This window comes from Chinchilla lanigera, unplaced genomic scaffold (genome assembly GCF_000276665.1).
Source record: "Chinchilla lanigera isolate Chin_1 unplaced genomic scaffold, ChiLan1.0 scaffold00009, whole genome shotgun sequence".
Classification (NCBI taxonomy): Eukaryota; Metazoa; Chordata; class Mammalia; order Rodentia; family Chinchillidae; genus Chinchilla; species Chinchilla lanigera.
Window position 1 is genome coordinate 30,711,452 of NW_004955410.1, and position 21,467 is coordinate 30,732,918.

Below are 21,467 nucleotides of genomic sequence, written 5' to 3' on the forward strand. Positions count from 1 at the left end.
TGGCACACAGGTGCCCTTCTGCCCAGCACTGGGTCCTTAGTGATCCCGCCTTGGCCCTCTGAGCGCCCATTCCCCTCGTCTCGCTGTCCCAAAGCCCAGCGGAGCGAGGCGAGCCCCACCACCTTCCCTAGACCTCCTCCCAGTCCCCCTCAAACCCTAGGATCAGCGCTGTGCGGGGCACCCGGCTCGGCCCGCGCCCCAAGAGGCCTCCCCAGCACCTCGGGTCCCCGTTCCCGAATCCGTAGCCTGCCCTCAGCCCCGGTGGCAGGAGCTGTCAAGCCCGTGGCTGAACAGCCCCGGAGCACCCGCGTCTCCTCTTTCCTTTGTGTGCGCGCGAGCGGAGTTGGGGCGGAGGGAGAAGGGGGAGGTCGCTCTGTCTGTCTGTCTCCCGCCGCCTTTGCCCGGGCTGCTTGAAGTGCGGGCGCGGAGGCGGGAGCTCCCGGGAGGGTGCGGGGAGCTGGTCGCGCCGCACGGGGCCGCTGGGGCGCCCGGGTCCCCGCCGCGCACCGGGCAGCGCGGACGGCAGAGGGGCTCAGTTGGAGCCACCAGCCGCCTGCCCGCCCGCGGAGGCCACCCCGCGGTCTCCCTCCGCTCCCACCGACTCCCCAACACCGGGAGAAAAGCGTGCAAAGGCGCGAGAGGGACGGAAACCACAAATAAATAGCGGCGGCAGCAGCGCGTCATCTGGCGGAGCAGGAAGTGCAGGCAGAGTCCGGAGGCTGCCGCTTTCTGCGCGTCCCCCGGACTTTGCCATGGGCTGGGGGCCGCGGAGGCTGCGGGCGGCCGGGCGAGGGCAGCGGCGGCGGCGCACGCACCGGGGCTGAGCGAACAGCGACGCGTGGGGCACTCGGAGATGGCCGCGTCCAGCAACTCCAGCCTGTCCGGCTCCTCCGTGTCCTCCGGTGAGTTTCAGCCCGCCCGGCGCGGTCGCGCCCCTGCCCGCGCTCAGGGATGGAGACCGCCTACCTGTGCCCGTCCCGCCCGCGCTGTGGGACGCGGCAGGCGTCCGGTGTGACACTTGTTTGGTTTGCCAGCGCCTGGGTGCCCGCAGCACCTCCGCGCCCGACCTCTGTCTGGGCAGAGGCGGCAGAGCGGGGGCGCCCGTGGTGTGGTGTGCGGACGCGGGGTGCTGGGGCTCGGGGCGCAGCGGGCGAGCAGGGCACGAACGGGGCAGCTCGCACTTTCTGGCGCGGCTGGAGCGGAGGTTGGCGGGGCGGGGAAGGTTAGGGCGATGCCGGGCGCCCGTACCTGTTAGCGGTGCCGCGCCGGTCACCCTAGATGCCCAAATCCAAAGCAGCGGAGAGGAAACCCTCGTTCCTCGAAGACTTGGTTTTCTTTGTTTGTTTCAGAAATTAGCTCTATGGAGACACTCGCTCGGGGCATGGGTTTGAGATAGCAGTAATAAAGAGATTGTGCCTTTCTAGTCCGGATTGAAGTGGGTTAGGGAAAGGGAGGTTGAGCCCAGCCTCTGACTCTTAGCACGTTTACAAGTGTGAGTGTGCATGTACGTGTGTGTGTGTGAGAGAGATTTTCCTATGTGACTCCTTGGACATTTTCTTATAATACTCTCTGTAATTTTGCTTTTAAGACATACAGGTGTTTGTTATTTTTTTCTCCCTTTAAGTGTGGCTGAGGAAAGGGAGGTCTTCTTTAAGCTTTTCCTTGGTTGACCAGCAGGTCTAATTGAAGAGAAAAAATTGCTAATGAATCCGAAGGAGTAGGAATCAATAGAAGCAAGCCCTCTGGTTTCTGAGTATGACAGGTTTCTAATCAGAATGATGCATTAGGCAGAATTCCTCTACCTCTCTGGTCGTTGAAAACTTTCATAACAAATCCTAAAGGGATAGCACATAAGACATTTACTGTGGTATACTGTGTTCGAGGGTCAAGAAGGTCTTGAAGTCCTAATGGAAATACTCAATATGTTAATATTATATTATGTCCTATTGTGTTCTTTTTATTACTATCTCAAAATTAAACTTCAAGGAAGAAATACCTTTCTGGAAGCATTGGACAGCAACCCAGGTATAGAGGGATCCACATCTATAGATGTGTAACTAATTAAATCATAAATGCAAGGTGAATTTGACTAAGGTGCAGTTGTGATGTGTCACAAGGTGATCACTTGAAAGCCATCTGCTATCTATGTTGGCCAGCTTAGTTCCAGGGAAATGACACTTCCTGTCTCAATCACTGCCAAATGATAAAAAACAATGTTGTTAGGTGTGTAATTTAGTCACGTTTCTGGTAGAAGCAACCAATGGGGCAGAACACTCATATCTTATTTAAAGCAGCAACAAGTTGACCGCCTGTGGTTTTAATTCTGAGAACTCAGCAAATGCTACAGCATATTTTTAGTACCCTCAAACCACTGCTGCTGCTTTTCTATTCATTTTGGTTGACTAACATTAAATTTAAAATGCAGTGATGTTGGCTTCCTCTTACCATATGGTTATCCCTCTCAGAAAGCTGCCCAACAAAAAGTGAACTGGTCCAGGAGCAATGGCAAAGGGAAAGAAAAACGGAGGAAGGACAAGGAGAAAGTGCTATCACGTGATTTACTGGGGGCATAAATTGTAGATCCTGTGGCATCTGAATTTTCAGATCTTGGTACAGTTTAAGAAACCTGTTTGAAAATCCTCACTCAGCTGTGGGAAGAATATGGTGGCTTGAAGCACAGGGTATCAGCTTTAGATGACAGGAATTGCTTTGCAGATAGGATAGGGATGCTTAAGATGCTTCTCTTTCCTGCTTTATGCACCACTATCTTAAATGCTAACAGAAACTGGGAAATTATATGAAGGTCAAAATTTAAAAAGCAGGCGTGGATATATTATTTGGTGTGAATTAACTTAGCCAGTGAGCTTATATTGTCTGATTCACCTATTCTTCAGACACTTTGTCTTGAAAACTACAGAATTATAGTTCTTCATAAGCACACTTACCATTGTGTGAATCATGAATAATTCACACAACACAAGCAATTCACACCTGTGAGAGGTGTTGGGTGGGAAAGAATAGAGCCTGCTTGTCATGACAGCTGGGTTTTCTCAGCAAAGGTCATATTCTGAGAAATTAGTTCACTTTATCAACCTATTAATCACCATTTTAAAGGGCCTACTATGTACCAGGCAGTAAGTTATAAGTCTCAGCTTCAAGAGGGAAGATAATTCTTGGATTTCTTCTAGCTCTGAAGTTTTGCAATCATTGTCTTTGAATTCTCATTCTACCGCTGACCCACTGAATACTTTGGGATGAATTGTTTAACTTCTCCAAGGCTCGTTTCCTCTGTAAATAAAGCTAATACTAGTTATATGGCTACTTCATAGAAGTGTTGAGGGGAATAAGTGAAATAATTGTTGTCGAGTACTTAGCACTTAATAAGTGCTTGGTGCAAACACAAAATAAACAAAAACTTCTTTGAGGAATAAGAAAAGAAGTCACTCAGCGGCTTGGACTTTAGGTGCAGGAAGAAGTTTAACACACATAAAATCTGCTTCCACCAGTACATGCTAAATTTGGCTCTGAGTTTTGAAATCCATTAAAGAAGTAATCTGTGAGTGTCTTCCTGGATTTTGAGTGTTTGGATTGGAAAAATGAATCAACATTCTTCCCTCTACCATGAGCAGCAACAATAGGCGAGCAAAGATCAACCTGTATTCCAGTTTAATAAAATGACTTCTGCACAGGAGAATGCAGGGAAGGAAGTGATTGCTTCAATTTGGAGTGGCCAGTGGAGTAACATATGAGTTGGGCCTTAAAGAATGAGTAGAATTTTCCCACAATGCAGATGGGAGAGAAAAGCATTTCAAGAAGTAAAAGAACATAGGCAAAGGAATGGGGATGGGGACAGTTGATGGCTTTATTGCTAAGGACTTCCTTAGGCCTGTTGATCCTCTTTCCTGGTGGGTGCTCTTCTCTGGCAAGTTATGCTTAGAGGTCCCTAAGCAGCAATATTCACAGAGCATTGAACCACTTATTGTTTTGCTGACGCAGGAGTTTTTTGTCTGCTCAGGTAGCGGTGGGTTTGGTGGGACAGTGTTGGAAGCCCTAGGACATCTCTGAGGAATGGAGCACCAGAAAAGAAACAACTGATTCTATAGCATCTAACATATGGAGAGGCGAACTCAACAAGGGTCAGACCTCTCTTAGAGGGATGGCTGTGGGAGATTTAAGTTTGGTTGGTTTGCATCAAGAGTTAAGCTCTGTTATTTACTCAGTATTAAGCTCAAAGTCATCTGATATTTCTGAGCATAGTCTCTCACTTGCTGTTGTCTACCTACACACCCAAGTGTATCTTTATTCCATGTTACCAATTGAGACATAACAAATGAAATAATCAGGTTAAAATTAATAAAAATACACTCTGAGAACTATTCAGAAATTTCTTCTAGAATATTCCATTATGTGTAAAAGAAATTGCTGTGCCTTTGTTTAAATGATAATGGCTGGTAATGAAATTTCACAATCACCTAGATCAGCAGGAAGATTTGATTACTTTTATTATTTTAAATCACAAAAAAAATCCTTATCCATAAGCTTTTAATCTAGACTATGGTACTTGATTATGTTCTGAAACAAACAATGGCTGACTTGCAAAAGTGTTTTCTTAATAGTCATGGGTTATATTTATTTTTATAATTTAAGTAAGAACTTTTTACATATTACAGGATTGCCAAATGGATAATTTCACAAAGGCAAGAAGAAAATCAACCCAAGCAAAGTGATAAGTAAATGAGATATTTTCTACTAACTGAACAAGGCATAAATTAAATATTAAAGAGGCCCTCCCCAGGATAAGAAGTTATGATTTTGAAAACATTAAGCCTAGGGTATTATAAAAGTGAAGTCTACATAGATTTTTAAATTAAAAGTCAAATAGAAAAAGGAGAAGTCACTATTGCATGCAGAGTCATCAAAACCTTAATTGGGAAAAGACCATTCCTGAATGTATTGAGATATTTATTTATCTCGATTTTGTTGCATTTTGGGCCAGGTAGATAATACTATTTTCTGCTATCACAGTGGCGTTGAACTTAGAAACGATAAATAAGATATCTCCTTATTCATCATTTTGGGGTCATGACCAGTGACATACACAAGTTTTTCATATTCCCCTATGTGGGAGGCAAAACTAAACTATAGTAATTATGAGAAGACCTATATGTGTGATTAGAAATTCCATGGATCCAGTACCATGAAGCAAGGTGTCGTGGCTGAAAGACATTCACACTGAGAAGTCTTCTTTTTGAGCCTTTGGATTGTTCAGAAATTTTCTTCTAGAATATTCATATAGGGGTAAAAGAAATTGCTGTACCTTTGTTTTAATGATAATTGCTGGCAATTAAATTTCACAATCATCCAGATTGGCAGAAAGGTTTGATTACCTTTTTTATTTTAAATCACATACACACACATTGTGATTTAAAAATCACCAAAAAAGAAAAAATTTTTTGCAAAGCTAAGATTAACCCTCAAAGAGACTGACTCAGATGAGGTGCACTGGCCTTTGTTTTTTGATGTTCTTTCCACCTTTCATTTTAACTTAGTAGCCTTCACTGCCTATTTGTAGTGACCCAGGTGAAGCAAATGATGCAGATTCTGAGAGCTAAAGACATTTTTCTGAAGCATATTTACTATGGTTTTTATATTAAATGTCCTCCAAAGACCATGTGTTAAAGAGCTGGTCCTCAAGGTGATACAACTGAGAGCTGGAGGAACCTTTAGGAGGGAGACCTAGTAAAAGAAGCTAGGTCATTGGAGACATGATATCAGAACCCAACTCCTTTCTCCTTTTCTCTTTGCTGTCCACATCCTCTGCCATGTGTTCCATGCTCTGATATTCTGCCCTGTCATAGGCTCAAAAGCAATGTAGCCAAGAGACTATGGACTGAAACCTCTGAAACAGTGAGCCAAAATACAACTTTCCTCACTTAAATTGATTTATCTCAGGGATTTTCTCAGAGCAATGGAAAGCTGACTAGTACATGTCAGTGTTTCACCAAAGGTCCACTGATTTGTGTATTTTACTGAAATGCCAGTTCCTTCTACCAGCCCTGTGAAATGTATTGGGTGATTCTGTCATTTGTTCAACTTATTTTTTGTTTGTTGGGCTTTTTCTGTTTTTCAGTACTGGCGACTAACCTCAGGGCCTTTACCCTGAGCTACATCCAAGACCATTTTTTATTTTGAGACAGGGTATTACTAACTTGCTAAGTTGCCCAGAATGAGTTTAAACTTATGATCCTCCTGCTTCAGCCTTCCAAAGTGCTGAGATGATAGGCCTATATTCCCAGGCCCTGCTCATTTGTTCAACTTTGAGGGGTGTAAACAGCAGGTATTTTCCAAGGCCAATCTGGGTGGACTTTAACTGGACAGTGTGTTCTTTGGGCTGCCACCTGGGTTCTGGCCCGAGTACTAGCCCTGCTGAGGGCCTTCTGCTGCTTGGCAGGGTCTCTTGTTTGTGCACAATGGTAAAACTAACTGCACATTTGTTTCAAAAACCTATACATCAGTGGTGTCCCATTGGTATGTTTTGGAAAAGAGTTTTCTGCCAGAAGGTCAAAATTCCTGCCAAGACACCTAAGGGAAAAGAAAAATAGACCTAGTGCTGATGGGCATATGATTAATAGTATCCACCCGTCACCCACAAATCATTTATCTTCTGTGAATGTATTTGCATTTCATGGCTTCTGAGATGTCATTTAATTTTCAAAACAAATGGTTTTTCTCTTCTTTCCATCCCTCCCTCTTTTATTTTCTTCCTCTTCCCTTTCCTCCTCTTTTCATTCCTCTCCATTTCTCCACTATTATATTTGTCTAACTTCTATTTAGAGATATTTTCATAAATTCTGCATTTGGTTTACTTTACTGTCAACAGTTTCCAAATCCCCTGGGCACCTTTGTGCCTCTCTTTCCATTTGGCATGTGGGAAAGGGAGCTGGTATTCTGTCTCGCACGTAGGTTCAGGTCAGAAGGTCAGGATGGACACCTGTGTCTCTCCAGTGCAGGGTGGCTGGTTTGACAGGAGACTGTGATGTGTCTCAAAGTTACTAACAGATACAGAGATTTATTTAAAGTCTCAGTGACTAGAAGAAACTGGCCTTTATTAGGAATGTGCTGGCCTAACGGTGCTGCACTCTGCCAGGGACCTCTGAGACTGTCCACTGGGGTCTGAGCCTCAAGGGCTTGGACGTGACCATTGACACGTGGAGAGATAACTTCCTGCTGTGCATCCAGGAAGATGTGTTTGTGAAAATAACCTGCCTTCCTCCTTATTTACAATTAACCCTTCATCTTTGTGGGGGCTTTAAGTTTAATGTATACAACATGATCTAGTTACAGCATTGCCTTGTTTTAACAGTTTGGCCTGTTAAAGTTACCCGCCATCCCCGCTTTTGTAGTATAACATCAGCAGCATAAAATATCATTTAAAATCAACAATGTCTAAGTTCTTTCCATCTCCTAATAAGTATGATTTAGCCTGAGTGGGGTTAGAGTGGGGTGGGGCCCCTGGAAGTTGTTTGGCAGGTTCTAACATTGTGTAAGTAAGAAGATCGGGGTCCAAGGAACTCAGGACTTCCCAGTGCCCCTCAGCTAGTTGGTGGAAACCTGGAGCTGTTGCCTGGGGCCCAAGCTCCCGTGACATCATCAGCTCTCCATTCCCTTGCCTGGCTCATCTCAAACAGTAGCTCATCCTTGGAGAGTTTCTTGCACTTTTTTTTCTGTCTGGCTTCATGGAGGCTGTTCTTTTTAATTATTTAATACTTTCAAAAAGAATTGTGAAGTGCTTTGTATTTTAAATGGGTCTTAGATCTCAAGACTGCCCTGCCTATGGACGCACAGAACCTTAAGTGAGCCAGGCCTGCTCCAACTCTATATACCTCTGCTGTCTATAAGGGTAACTATCAGCCAGCCACACGTCCTTCAAAAACATTCACCTTATTAGTTACTCTAGGTGTATTTTGAGTGCTCAACAATACATGTGGCCGGTAGCTACTATATTGGGCCACAGAGATACGAAATATTTGTATCATTTGCCTGAAAGTTTTATTTGACAGCACTGGTATAGTTCTGAGACAGAGACATAACTAAAATTAACAGGCTGAGAACAGAAAATTTGATCAAATGCTCTCCCAGTTCTGTGTTTGCTCCTTTGGCTCTTTAGGCTATATTAATAGTTCTGCACACTGATTTTTTTTAAAAAAGTCATTTCTTTACAACTTTGAGGGAAACTATGGAAGGACAGCTGGAAGATGATGTTGGGAAGAATAATTAAAATGTCCATAAAACTAGTCTAGTCCTGAGGTTTGATTCAAGTTTTTTAAAAAACTGGCCTGTTGTTTCCCGATGGTAACTTAATTTTGTTTGGAAATAAATCCATACTGAGTGTAATTTCATCCTCAAAGAGGAAAAAAATGCTCAAGTCCAGAAAACTTTGGATCTTACAATTGTATCTCTTCCAAATCACCATAAAGAAAATAGAAAAATTGTTAATGTGTGGACTGAGGTTGCTAGTGGCATATCCAAACACGTTATTTAAAAGAGATTTTCTACCATCCTGGCATTGGCAAACAATTTGGCTATAAATATTTTGCTTCTGCAAGAGGCCCACTTAAAGGGCAATGCAAATGCATTAGGTTTTTTTTATTTTTTATTTTTTATTTTTTTAGAAAATAAAGTTAGCTTTTGGACTTCTAAGCTCATTTAATTGGCAGGAAATGCATGCAAATATGATTCAGCAACATGACAGTTCCTAAGAAAAGGAAGCAGTTCTCCTCTTTGAACTTGTGTTACTGTCTTCGAGTACAACAAAAGTGGAAAGGTGAGAAGATATTTTTAGAATATCAAGCAACTATCAAGAAAGAGGTGGATGTTGTGGCCACAGAAATCAAGAACTATAATAATCGGAGGACGGTGATATGCTTGGCTTGTTCTTTATTGATGTGAACTCAGAACATAGATATAGGGCAATATGAATCACAGAATCGTTGCATAATCTTGTGCAAGTCTTTTCTAATCCAGGCCCAGTTCCTGGGTTTCACTGTGCCCATCGTTACCCTCTGTATCCTTATAGTACAGGCCTAGTTTCAAGGAAATAAAACCTATAACTTCCTTATTATTTCACATAATGCCATTCTTAACAATGTAAAGTGCCTTTTATGAAGTGGTTTTGTTTCCAAGGAATAAACCTGAGGGACCATGTTGGTATAGGAGGAAATAGGAAGCAAGGATATGTCTTTAGGGCTAAATCTTCCAAAGCATTGATCAGAGCTTGGGAGCAGCAGCACTGATTGATAAGAGCCTGATTCTCAAGATCCAGGCCTGCTCATCCAACATGGCAGCCAAGGTGGCCTCTGAGGTATCAAAACATGGCCAGTCTGAATTGAGACGTACTTCAAGTGCAAAATACACACCAGAGTTCAAAGATTTAGAACCAAGAAGATGCAAGTGTCTCCTTAATACCTTTACAAATATTGAGTCTTTGTTGAAATTATATTAGGTTAAATCAAATGCATTCTAAAGTTAATGTCACTTGTTTATTTTAAAATTGTTTAATGTAGCTACTAGTATATTTGAAATTACCTGGGTGGCTCACCTTATCTTTCTGTTGGAGAGCCCTGGCTGAATGAGTCCACTGAGAAGCCTCAGCCCGCATGGCAGAATCCACCAGGCACACCCACTGACTCCCTACCCAGTGCTCTCATGGTTACAGCGTTGGACACTTTCCAAGCCTGAAACTTTCACTCTGCCCACCAATTTGAGACCCAGTTGCCAAGTCCTGAGTTTAGTCCCAGACACTGTGAGATTAATTTTTCTGAGTCTGTACATTGATTTTGAAATGAAGTGCCATTGGGAGGGAGTGTTTGCATCATTCATCAGATTCTTGTTTAGGCAGGCTTTATGTTTCTGTTTTGTTTTCCATTCATTTCTCAGTTCTAGACTTTAGATATTTACTTGTTAGATTTATGTGCTCCTTTCTTTCTAAAGAAAGCCTGCAACACTATGAAGTTCGGAAGAGAGGCTGAGGAAACCAGGGGTATATTTTCTCTCTACCTGTGTAGAAAGTGCTTATCTAATAACCTTGGTGCTGAGGCATCCTGCCATAAATTTGTATGTGTGTGTACACATAATGTAAGTATACACCTGTGCATATATATCTGTGTGATTGAGTCTGGTGTATCTATGTATAAAGAAAGTGAAAGTGGATTAGAGTTCAGCAAAAATTTTTTCTAACCAAATTTATATCATATATAAGTAGATACCAAGGGAAATGAAAAGTCAGGCCTAGCATTACTTTCAGTAATGAAATAATTCACTTGGGATTATGCTAATGATGTGTAGATATTAATACACATAATTTGGCTGCCTAATATTGATTTAAGTTGCTCATTCAAATTCACTTTATTATAAGAAAATTAGCCATTTTGTTTTACAGTGCTTGTCCCTACAGACAATGAAAATGTTAAACTATGTTTATTAGGTAAATAATACTATTTTGCTGGCTTTCCTATGCAAAGAAAGCACTGTACTGCCTCCCTCAGCAGGTGCCCTTTGAATTGTTCGCTTCTGGTTGGAGGCCTGATGGGTTCAAGTCAACCTTTTCTACTATGGCCCTTGTGACCAAAGTCTAGAGTTGAAGGTACCCTATGACCAGGGCACACAAGGTTATTTGCTCTGTGACATTAATGTGTCCTGTGAACTTGGGCCACGTGAGAGCCTTACTGGCTTGCACAACCAAACTAACTACATGTCTTTTTTCTAAATATGAATTCTTCCTCAGAGGGAAAATCAACTGATAGGGGATTTTGTAAACTCTGCTGAAACAATTAATATCAGATTAAGATTAAGAACAACTGCAACAAATCCTAGGCAATTACACAAGTAAAACATAATTTTAAGTTGGAATGTCATTTGTCCTAAGGACATAATGATTGGTTTTGTATTCTCACCCTAGTCATAGCACTCAGGGTATTTTGTAAAATGCACATCAGCCCTTTAGAGTAGAGATGTCCTGCAGACATTGTGCTTGCATAAATAGCTGACTGTAAATCTGTCGTTCAGGAGTCCCTGGAAATATGTCTGAATCCATCTGGAGTTTCAGCTGTGTTTCTTCTTATAATACTGAGTTTCATCCATTTTCCACCATAGAGTAGATGGAGATTTCTTTCTAAGACTTTACATTTAACTTTCTGAAATTTGTTTCTAACATCCATTCTTGGGTTTTGTAAATAAATATTGGCTCATTTGAACCATATTTGAGTTGTGTGTCAGACACTCAAAATTGGGAATCTGATCTTAGTACCAGCACCAACTGGCTCTGTTAACCTGGATCTCTCTCAGTTTCTATTTTTTAATCTGTAAAATGGGCTAGTAACACTGGCTGTGAAAATTAGATGTGTAAATATCTCTGAAATAAACTTGAATTTATTTTGAACAAAACAAAAATCTTTGCTCTCAAAAAGTTCATATTCTAAGAAGATAGTTCATAGATTTCTTTTGGGGGGAGTGAAAATGATCATTCAGAGCTCATGATCTATGATATCTGGATTATTTCTTCCAGATATATTACCTTGCTCTTTCACAGCCTTTCAAATCTTGACAGTGTAATCAAACCATTTTTGAATTTGCCTATTCTATGTAAGATGCCAGCATGCATCCCACATTCCCAAGGACATCTGAAGTTATCTTAGACAGTCCCAAGTGACATCACTGTTGATACTTTCTCATCCAGAGGAGTGGCCTTTTAAAAATTAAGTTTTATGTTATATTCAGTACAGATTCTCAATTTAGGATGGGTTTGTATCCTGAAGAACTCACTGTAAGCTGAAAATGCACCAGACAAACCTAACCTACTGAACATCACAGTTTAATAACACAGCATACTGTAGATTGTGGATGGCTCCCTGTTCCCTGGTGCTCACGTGGCCTCACAGCTGCCTGGGAGCTGTAGCTCATAGTCACAGCCCAACATCCACAGAGTCTCTGCTGCATATCCCCAGCCTGAGAAAAGATGGAAACTTGATATTTGAAGAACAGTTACTACTGAATGTGTATCACGTTTTGCAGCAGCATGAAAATGAAAAATCATCAGTGGAGTACACACAAAAGAATATCTATAATAGATATGTGAGATAGGAAGCATAGCCACACAATTACAAGGAAGCCCCTGCCCAGTTCAGGAACATCGTGTGTTTTTGCTTCTTTCTCAGTGCTTTTCTCTTTCCTTTCCCATCTTCTTTCATTTCCTCCTTTCAAAGGTAACGACCAACCTGCACTTTCTGTTTCCTTTGCTTTTCTTTTTAAAGTAATTTTACCATGTACCGCTAAAATACATACTCCTCAGAAGCAGCTTTTTAATATTATCTACTTTGTTCAGTGCTAAAACCCTAATGCTTCACACAGTGTCTGGCACGTAGGAGGCACTCAAGAACTGAATGCTGGGTGAATGAACATGGCTCTATCACAGCAGTGGCACCACAGCCCCTCTTTTATGTCTTCTATGCAAATCAGTTCTATAAGGACCCCATCACCCACTCGTCTTAGCCAGGTGCTGTCAATGGTTTTCAGAAAATTAGCTTTTTAAAAGAAACTCATACTATGCGTTATTTGCACTTAGTGGCAATAGACTCCCGATAAAATCCCATGATCTTTTTAAATCAGTTCTTCTTAATTTAATTTGAGGTTTGCAAGCACATTTCATAAGTGAATAGTGGACGCTTATGAAACAGGAGCAGTAAAACTAGAGTTCAGTATGGAAAGCTACAGAGAAATTTTTAAAAAGTGATGTGAGAGCCCAGAAAACATTATGCTGAGTGAAAGAAGCCAGTCCCCAAAGACTGCATATTGTATGATGCCACCTGTATGAAGCTCTTAGGATAGACAAATCATGGAAACAGAAAATAGACTGGCTATTTCCTGAGATGGGGGGTTATGGGAAATTGGTAAGTAACTGATAACAGGGTGTGGGATTCTTTTTGGGGTAATGAAAATTTTTAAAGTTGTGGTAATGCTTGTACATACATGTGAATAGATGTAAACTGACTGAATTGTTCATTTTTAAACAGGTGAATTACAGAATAGGTCAATTGTATATCATTAAAGCCACTATTTTTAAAATGCCCTGGAAATTGATGCAGTAAGAATAAGAAGGCCAACAGAAAAATCCATAGGTTCTGTTCCTCTTGAACAGGGTGCATGCAATCAGATAGCAGATAGAAAGTAATTATAGTCCAAACTCGCTGATAACTTGGTCAACACATTGGGGGTTCTCTTCCCATTTTTGCTTCCACATTCATCTTTACTCTTCTGTAAGCACCTTATCACCTCAGATGGTTCCATAGAGGCTTGCTGTCTGTAGCTGATTCAGAAGGTCAGCTCAGCTTCCATTAGACAAATGCCTCCTTTCCTGTGTCCCCCAAAGGCCACGATATCCTCCATTCCCCTAAAGAATGACGAAAAGCAGCAGGTTTCCTTTGCTGATGCTGGGCAAAGCAATTAGTGCCTTTCTCATGACTAGTTAATTAGATTTTTATCCAGCTTTCCAAACCCTGGGCACAACTCTCATGCCCTTAAAGTGCAGCATAAGTCACCCAAGAATCAAGTGTCCCCACTGTGTCCCTGGTGCTCCGGAATATTATTAATACAGTGATGGGTCTGTTGCTGTCTTCCGATGCCCCCACCAGATGGATCCCTGTGCAGACGTTTCCAAGGATATCTTTTGCTGCTTCTTTTGTTGTTTCTAATCAAAGAGCTGACACACTTTGATCACATCAGATCACAGTATTGTAGCTTGTTAAAAGGACTAAAATACTACTCAGGTACAGCTGTCTTCGATGTTCTGATAATGTTTACTTTTACCCTGAACAAGTAAAGTGCATTTCATCAGATCATATCTAAAATATGAATGAGAACTAATAGGGAAATTTCCAGTACCACATGTAGTACCCTCTGTTGATGCCAAATAATAAGCTTCTTTTAAGCACCTGCTGGTTTGGAGTGCAGGCCTGTGCAGAAGCCCTCCTCTTTCTCTATGTCGAGAGACCCTTCTTGCAAGATATCCTTTTATCTGTTTGAGAGAGATCTGGCTCTGGTGTGGAGCAAATGGAGGTAATTACTGGTATCTTTGGGAGACAGAGTCCCTGGGCTGCCGTCTTCTTACTCTTCGGTGGCCTGTCTAAGTTTAGAGGATAGCTTGGTCTCCTTCAGGCTGCCCATGGCTTGTACAAACATGTGAATACATCTTTCTTTCTCTCCCTAGGGCAACTTTCTTCTTACAGGAATCTTTACAAAATATAAATAAATGCCCATTCATGGGAGTGTGAAGGCGGAGAAAGTACTGGAACATTTTCTTAGTTCTTTTTCTTTGGGTCTCAGAGTATTTTCCTGGTGTCCAGAGGAGGAAGTAAGCATAGGCTACAGTGGATCTTTGTTTGTGTCCTTCCTTTGGTGAAATCAGGTTTCCCAGGTCTGCTGTGACAACAGCTCACATGTAAGGTGTAGTGTCCTATGTGGGCCTCTGCAGCTGCCCTGACATTTCACGCCAGGTGCAGATTTTATACCTTTGTCCTCCTTTCTAATATCACAGGCTGAGCTATCTCTAACAAAAGAATTGCTGTTCTTGGGACCTGCTGTTCATGCAGACTCTTCTCCTGCTAATGCCAACATGTACAACACATGTACTCTTCTCCACTTCCTAACAAGAGTGCAATTACTGTACAGATGATGGTGCTTTGGCTGCAAATGCAGAAAACTAAAGTGCCAAGTTAGAAAGAATCTGTACACTATGGCATCGAGCTCTGTCTGTTCTTTATAGTGCTCTTAGTTCTGCCCTCTTGCTAGGTGGACTTTGTTCTCAGCCTCTCTGTCCTGATGGTGTCAACATGGCAACCATATAGCATCATATCCTGCCATCATACTTAGAAACTAAAAAGGTTCTCTCTTTCCTCTAGCTCTGTGAAAATAGGAAAACTTTCTCCGAAATGTTCCTTTCCCCAGCAGTCTTCCCCTGCCTCATTGGCTGCAGTTTTTCACATGCTTAGATGTTGTCATGATTAAGATCTGAAATGACTCCCGAAGTCTCATGTGTTCAAATGTGGGGCTTCTTAAGGGTAAGTGGATCATGTGTCACTATAATCATCAGTAGCTGAATGAATAGGAGATATGGCAAGAGACATGGGTCACTGAGGGTGTGAACTGGAAGGGTGCACTCTTGTTTCTGCCTCCTCCATTCACTTTCTGGCTACAATGGCTTATGTGCAGCTTTCTTCTACCACGACCTTCCACCACACTGTTTCTGCCTTGGAGTCAACCAACCATGGACTGAACCTACTGAACCATGAGCCAAAATAAACTTCTCCTCCTTTAAATTGCAGGTTTCAGGTATTTTTGTCTTAGCTACAAGAAAGTGACTAATACAGATTTGGACCAATAACTGACAAAGGAATCAGATTCTCATGATGCTTTATCCAGTCATGACCTCTTCCTGAAATGGGAATGGGTGAGCCTTTCCTGAAAGGGTGAGGACACTTTGACAGAGCAGAGTTTTGTCAAGAAAGAGGAAGGGGAAAACAATGTCTTCCATAATTGAGTCATGAATGTCCTCAGCCATTAAGAATCTCTTAAGGGCACCACAAAAATGCATGGCCTCTCCAAGCCAATGGGCTTCCTATAGTTTAGTGGAAGACTCAGTAATTTCTGCAGTCATTTACTTTAAAATGATATCACTCCATGAAAAACTATTTCTGCTTCCCTACCAAATTAAGATGACTGACAGATTTTCCTCATGCTTTGTTCTCAGTGCTTTATAGTTTGAAGCACTTTGTTTATAGTCATGGGAAAATATACATCCATTAATTTAAAAATGGGTAGATTCTTTAGCTCTAATGAAAAGAATAACAGTGAGGGTTAAAGGATTCAGTTCTTGACAGACTATCATCCCTGGGCCTGATATAAGTTAAAATAGTATTATTAAAAAGTGAGGGAATAATAGATGATTCAACCTCTCCTGGTTGCTATGGCAAGGAATTTTTAAGGCTTTGATTTATGAGAAATAATTATCATTAGCAGCTCTTCGTTTTTAAAACAGAGATCCTTGCAAGTTGTCAAGGCTCCATGGACTAGGTGGATGATTGGCACCTAATTGGAGAAAAATTCTCAGATTATTCCAAAGAAGAGTGAACAGACAGAGGGTTTGGAGAGCAGTATCCTGTTTTGTAGGGTGTGTAAAGATCACTGGATGAAGATATCTACCGTAGGCCTATCTCAGCATTTACGTTTTGTGTGGCTTGGGGCAAATGACATTATCATTTTGTAACTTTGATGCTCATCTGTAGAGTTATTAGGTTGTACCAGATCATCTGTGAGGCTCCTGAAAATTTTATGATTTTCTGACTCTGCCTATTTCCTCTTGCCAATTTATAGTGCTGTGGTGGTTCCCCAAGGGAACAGCTGTGTCTCCACCCACCTCATGCATACTTCAAGCGGTTACCATTGGCATCACTTGTTCCAGGCACTCGGTTTTGTAAGACATGAAGGGTTATTGGGTGTGTGCGCTGTAGTCACTTTTTAGTCCTCTAAGTAGCCCAGAGATATCCCAAGGGGCCTACAGGGCACTGCCATAGGAACTTCGTAGAATATGACCCACAGTAAGAAGTATATTTTATATCATAATCCAGTACACATTCACTCACAAATACACACCATGCATACCCACAAAATTCATTCAATGTATGTTTGGTATTTACTATGCTCTAGTTATCAGAGATACTGCTGAAGTGATGAAAACAGAAAACAGTTCTGGACCTAATGTTATTTTTAAGTACAGAAGATCGCAAGAAAAAGAAGCTATATATAATTTATACATATAAATATATCCCTTTACATATAATCATATATAATTACTAAATAATTTATATAACTACATAATATATAGTATATGTAGTTACACATACATAATATATAATTATATATAATTTGTATAGTATATTAGAAGGTGATGTGTTCTATAGGGGAACATAAAGTAGGCAGGGAGATAAGAAATGCCAGGGATGAGGGCCATGAATTTTAAAGTGTCTGTTCAGGAAAGGCTTTACTGAGCAGGTAATACTAGAGGGTGAGGGACCGTTGTGCAGAGATGCAGAGAAGGAACCTTCCAGATAAGGAACAACAGGTACAGAGCTCATATGGGAATGTACTTCGAGGGTTCCAGGACCAGAAATGAGCCAGGGGACCAGGGTGAGAGGGGAAAATAAGACTAACAGGAAGAGGGCAGGTACTTGTGGACCTACTCGTGATAAGGACTTTGGCTTCTCTGAGTGATGTTATTTGTCTCTGGATGGTTCTAGAAGAGAGTGCCATGATCTGACTTAGGTTTTAGGCTATTAGGTTCTGACTATTATGTTGCAAGTAGACTAAGCATAAATACTGCATGCATGCACATGTATGGACACATGCACATATGTGCACATGCATGCACATCCACATAGAAACATAACTTCTACAGAAGGTCCTTACTCTCTCCTATGTGATGTGCTCTGATACTGTCTTTTCCATTGTATTTATACTTTACTCACTTTAAAAACTAGTCAGGACCCACAGGCTGATTTTAAGATCTGCTATAGGGCCATGACTGTCATTTTGACAAACATAAATTGGCCTGAAACTCTAAAGATAAGGTAGGGTCAGTTTCCTTGCCCTTAACACAGTTCTGGTACACACAGTATCCCAGACCTGTAGTTATGTTTAATAAGTTTCCCAGGTGTTTTTGTTTATTAACTTGCTGTACTGAGTAGCACTATTTCATTGGACCATCATCTAAAATTCTCATATTTTTCTGTGTATTCAGTATATATTTTCCTATATATTCCATTCTATTCCAATTCGTAGTTTAAAATTACTTTTATGTGGAACATTCCAGATGTATTTAAAGTGAAGAGAAAAGTATAGAGAACTTCTCATTACTCAACGTCAGTAATGATCAAATCTTGGCCTGGTTTCATTAGCACTGCACACCCATCCCCTGGATTATTTTGAAGCAAATCCCAGGCCTGGATAATTTCATCTGTAACTATTTCAATTGGCATCTCTAAAAGATAAGGACTCCTGAAGAAGATAAATTGCATTACTATCACCTCTGTGTGCACTTATACAATCTATAGCTCCCTCTTTTTAGTCTGATTCACTGTCTTCATGCACTGATGTGTGAAGGAAAATACAAGGGACCTTCCTGAAATGAAGTTATAGTCATGCTTTCTTTCTGCTGGTTCAGGAGATGGTGCTTCTGAATGTTTCCAAAGCGTGTGATGGAGAAATTCCCCAAGAGGAATCAATTCAGCCTTATTCCCCTATGACACTTTCATTTGTCCTTACATATGGTCCCCTTTTCTTTGGCTTCCAATTGATCCAATAAACTCCTGATTCAGTAAACTCCTTGTGTAAGGCTCTGTGTCTTATTCATCTTTGTACCACTTCAGAGACTTAGCATTGTTCCAGGCCTTCATGTATTTGTTAACATTTTTATTTCTTTTTCTGTGCAAAAGTTGGAGTAACCTTGTCTGTCACTGTCTTTTGGTCCTATGTGGTAACCACATTACAGCCTGACTTTGCTATGAACCCTCATCTCTACCAGGATTGAATGGCTTTCTGAATCATTATTGCCTCTGACAGAGACCTTCAAGCTAGTCTCAGTTCTTAAGAAATTATTTTGTCCCTTCTCCTCCATGAGCTTCCTTTCCTCCACCAGTAGTGGAGTGCTCGTCTTAGGGTTTCTGCTCTAATCTGCACCAACGAATTATTGGCCAGAGACTAATTTGATCAGGGCTACAGTACTGATAACACTGTCCTTTCTGAACATGTGTAATAGTTATAACTTCAGATGGAGACACGCAAATATTTTTATATTTGAGTATGTGATATAATATGTACTAATCCACTATTCACTATTCCTTCCTTACTTAATTACTTGCCCAAATATTAAAATTTGGGAAGGAGGTAAAATCGCTGGGGAGGTGGCAATACCCTAGAGCTTATCTTCTTTTTTTCTCTTCTTTCTTCCACAAATATTGAATGCATAGTTGGCGCTAGCCACCGTGCTCGGCCCTAGAAACATAATGGAATATGGAGCAGCCACTTGTAACCCTGGGATCATCAGCTGCTAAGAGGGCTTGACACATCATAGAGTCTTAAGTTCTTTTTGATGAGTGATAAATGAATGGAGACATTCACTGCAGTGGTCACAGCGCAAAGTTTGGGAGTGAATGTGGACTTCGTGCAAGTTTGTAAAATTTGTATTCTCAATCAGAAACACTGAGTGTTCAAATACTTCCTTAAATTGCCACCACTCCTGAGATCTTTGTACCTTCGCCTAGATGCCAACAGTAGTTTTATCTGGGGACCCTTACAAATGTGACACCAGTTACATCCCCTTGACTGAGAACAAGAAGGCAGAAAGGGGAGGCTGTCCATTTCATTCACTTTTCCTGGCTTAGGTGGTTCTGGCTAGAAGAGACTCCCCATTTCTCCTTCTGCCTAATTCTGTAAATGTCACAGTCTTGGGAGGCCTTCCCGAAGTCCCAGTTAGGGTCTGTTTAGCCTGGAGTCAGATCTATAGCTGGAACTGCTTACCCAAAGAAAAGCATTTTTAAAATGAGCACACTAATCTAAGTCTGTTTCCCAAGGTTTTTTCCGCTTTGTGAATTACAGTTTTGTGTTTATGTTGTGCCAGGAAACATTTACTTCTGGTTAAATAAGAATTAAAAATACTGTACTTGTTGCTATGTTATTCCAGATCAGGATTTGCTCTTGTGGAAAATTACGTCTTTTGGGTGTGTGTCTGTGTGTATGCATGCACCCATGCATACCAGTGTACGTGTGTCTGTGTCAACGCAGATTCAGTTCTCAGGGGGAAAGAAAGCTGTCAAAGGTCCATAGCCTAAGGGCTGGGGATTTAGCTCAGCGGCAAAGTGCCTGCCTGGCAAGCGCAAGGTGGTGAGTTCGGTTCCTGGTACCGGAGAAAAACCAAAAAAAAAAGAAAAAAAAGGTCCATAGCCTATGGGACAAAGTTTTAGATTGGGTAATGTCTTTTACCTTGCTTTAAAGTTATGTATTTCTCTTCATTAAGTAATTGATTCTGAATATGAAAGAGTTCTTTTAAAGAGTGGAAATGATATCATTTAACATTTTAATAGTGATATATAATTAATCTTATTATGTAAACCAGGTTTTCAAAAATGCCCAGGTGGAGATTGTCAGTAAGCCTAAGTATTTCTCCACTTGGAATGAGTGAAAATCTGGAGTCAAAATGTCAGAGAAGCAGCTACTTTTCAGGACCTGGAACTTTTCTCTATTTTTTTTCTTTTAGTATATGTCTTGGTTGCTAAAAAGGTCCTCGTAGATTTCCCTTAAAATTAAAAAAGCAAGAGGAAAAGGAAATTACAATTAATAGTCTTAGAATTCCAATTAATCTCTCAAATAGTGATTAATTTCCAGAGACACAGAGACTGCAGCACTCTGAGAGAAAGGAAAAGACAATTAGGATTGGGGAAATTGGTAGAGGACACTCAGGGAGGTGGAAATCCCACCAGGACGGAACATTGCTGGATTGAGATAATTGACAAGGTTGGACGCCTGCCAAAAACTGCATCTATGACTCCTTCTTGATGGCCCAAATGTGCCCATTTTCAAATCCACTGACCGTGTCTTCTTAAATGGTCTATTGTCTCTTTGTGGAAATCTTCAGTTATTAAATTACATTTCTTTCTTTGTTGCCTTTCAGCTTATCATTTGGCAAGGATTTGTCCCCTGCCTTCATTTGTGCTTTGATCTCTCTCTCTCTCTCTCTCTCTCTCTCTCTCTCTCTCTCTCTCTCTCTCCATCTCTCTCCAATCAGCATCTCAGGAAGCTAGTTCAGATAAGATAAAGGATGCTTCCCATTTGTGAGACTATTGATGTAGCCTGGTGATCACAAGGGCCAACTGATGTATCAGTTTTCCTTCCATAAATACAAAATAATGCCATTGCAATTTTTGTGACCACATTATCGAGGACAGATTAAATTGGAATGAAAGAGAAATTAGCATGTTTTCATAGAGTTGCCTGTGCTTATGAGCATGATCCCTTAACATGCAAATAAATGCTAAATTTGCATTATTGGGTAGATTGAGTCTTAAGTAGTTTGGAACTTACTTTAATGTCATACCTTGAGTTTTAATTACATGGTTATGAGGATGGTGTTCAGCTTTCACAGTAATATAGTTTTTGCTCTGCTCTTTCTCCCCAACCTACTACCGGTACATAGTATGAGAGAAAAAAAGACATCCAGAGCATGAGGCACAAACATCACAATCCTTTGAACATTTAAACATTTGCCACATTGTACAGAAATAATGTGAGTAAACAAACCATTCGTGGTCATCTGTAAAGAACTTTCAGAGGGATGTGTCCAGCTATACTGACCTAGAAACTAAATA

The 21,467-nt window shown here is 41.1% G+C and overlaps 2 protein-coding genes across 4 annotated transcripts in view; one reads left to right on the plus strand and one right to left on the minus strand.

The window, feature by feature from the left end:
- Cpvl (carboxypeptidase, vitellogenic-like) overlaps positions 1-1,344 on the minus strand; it is a 165,961-nt gene extending 164,617 nt beyond the window's left edge. Inside the window, exon 1 of one of the 3 annotated variants that reach the window (XM_005377479.2) lies at positions 1,249-1,344. The gene's annotated coding sequence lies outside the window, so the exon portion shown is untranslated. The remainder of the gene's footprint in view (positions 1-1,248) is intronic. The other 2 variants (XM_005377481.2, XM_005377478.2) reach the window with 2 other exon arrangements.
- Positions 519-21,467, plus strand: part of Chn2 (chimerin 2) — a 276,818-nt gene continuing 255,869 nt past the window's right edge. The window contains exon 1 of the mRNA XM_005377472.2: positions 519-902. Coding sequence (XP_005377529.1) covers positions 854-902 — 49 coding nt within the window. The 5' untranslated portion in view covers positions 519-853. The remainder of the gene's footprint in view (positions 903-21,467) is intronic.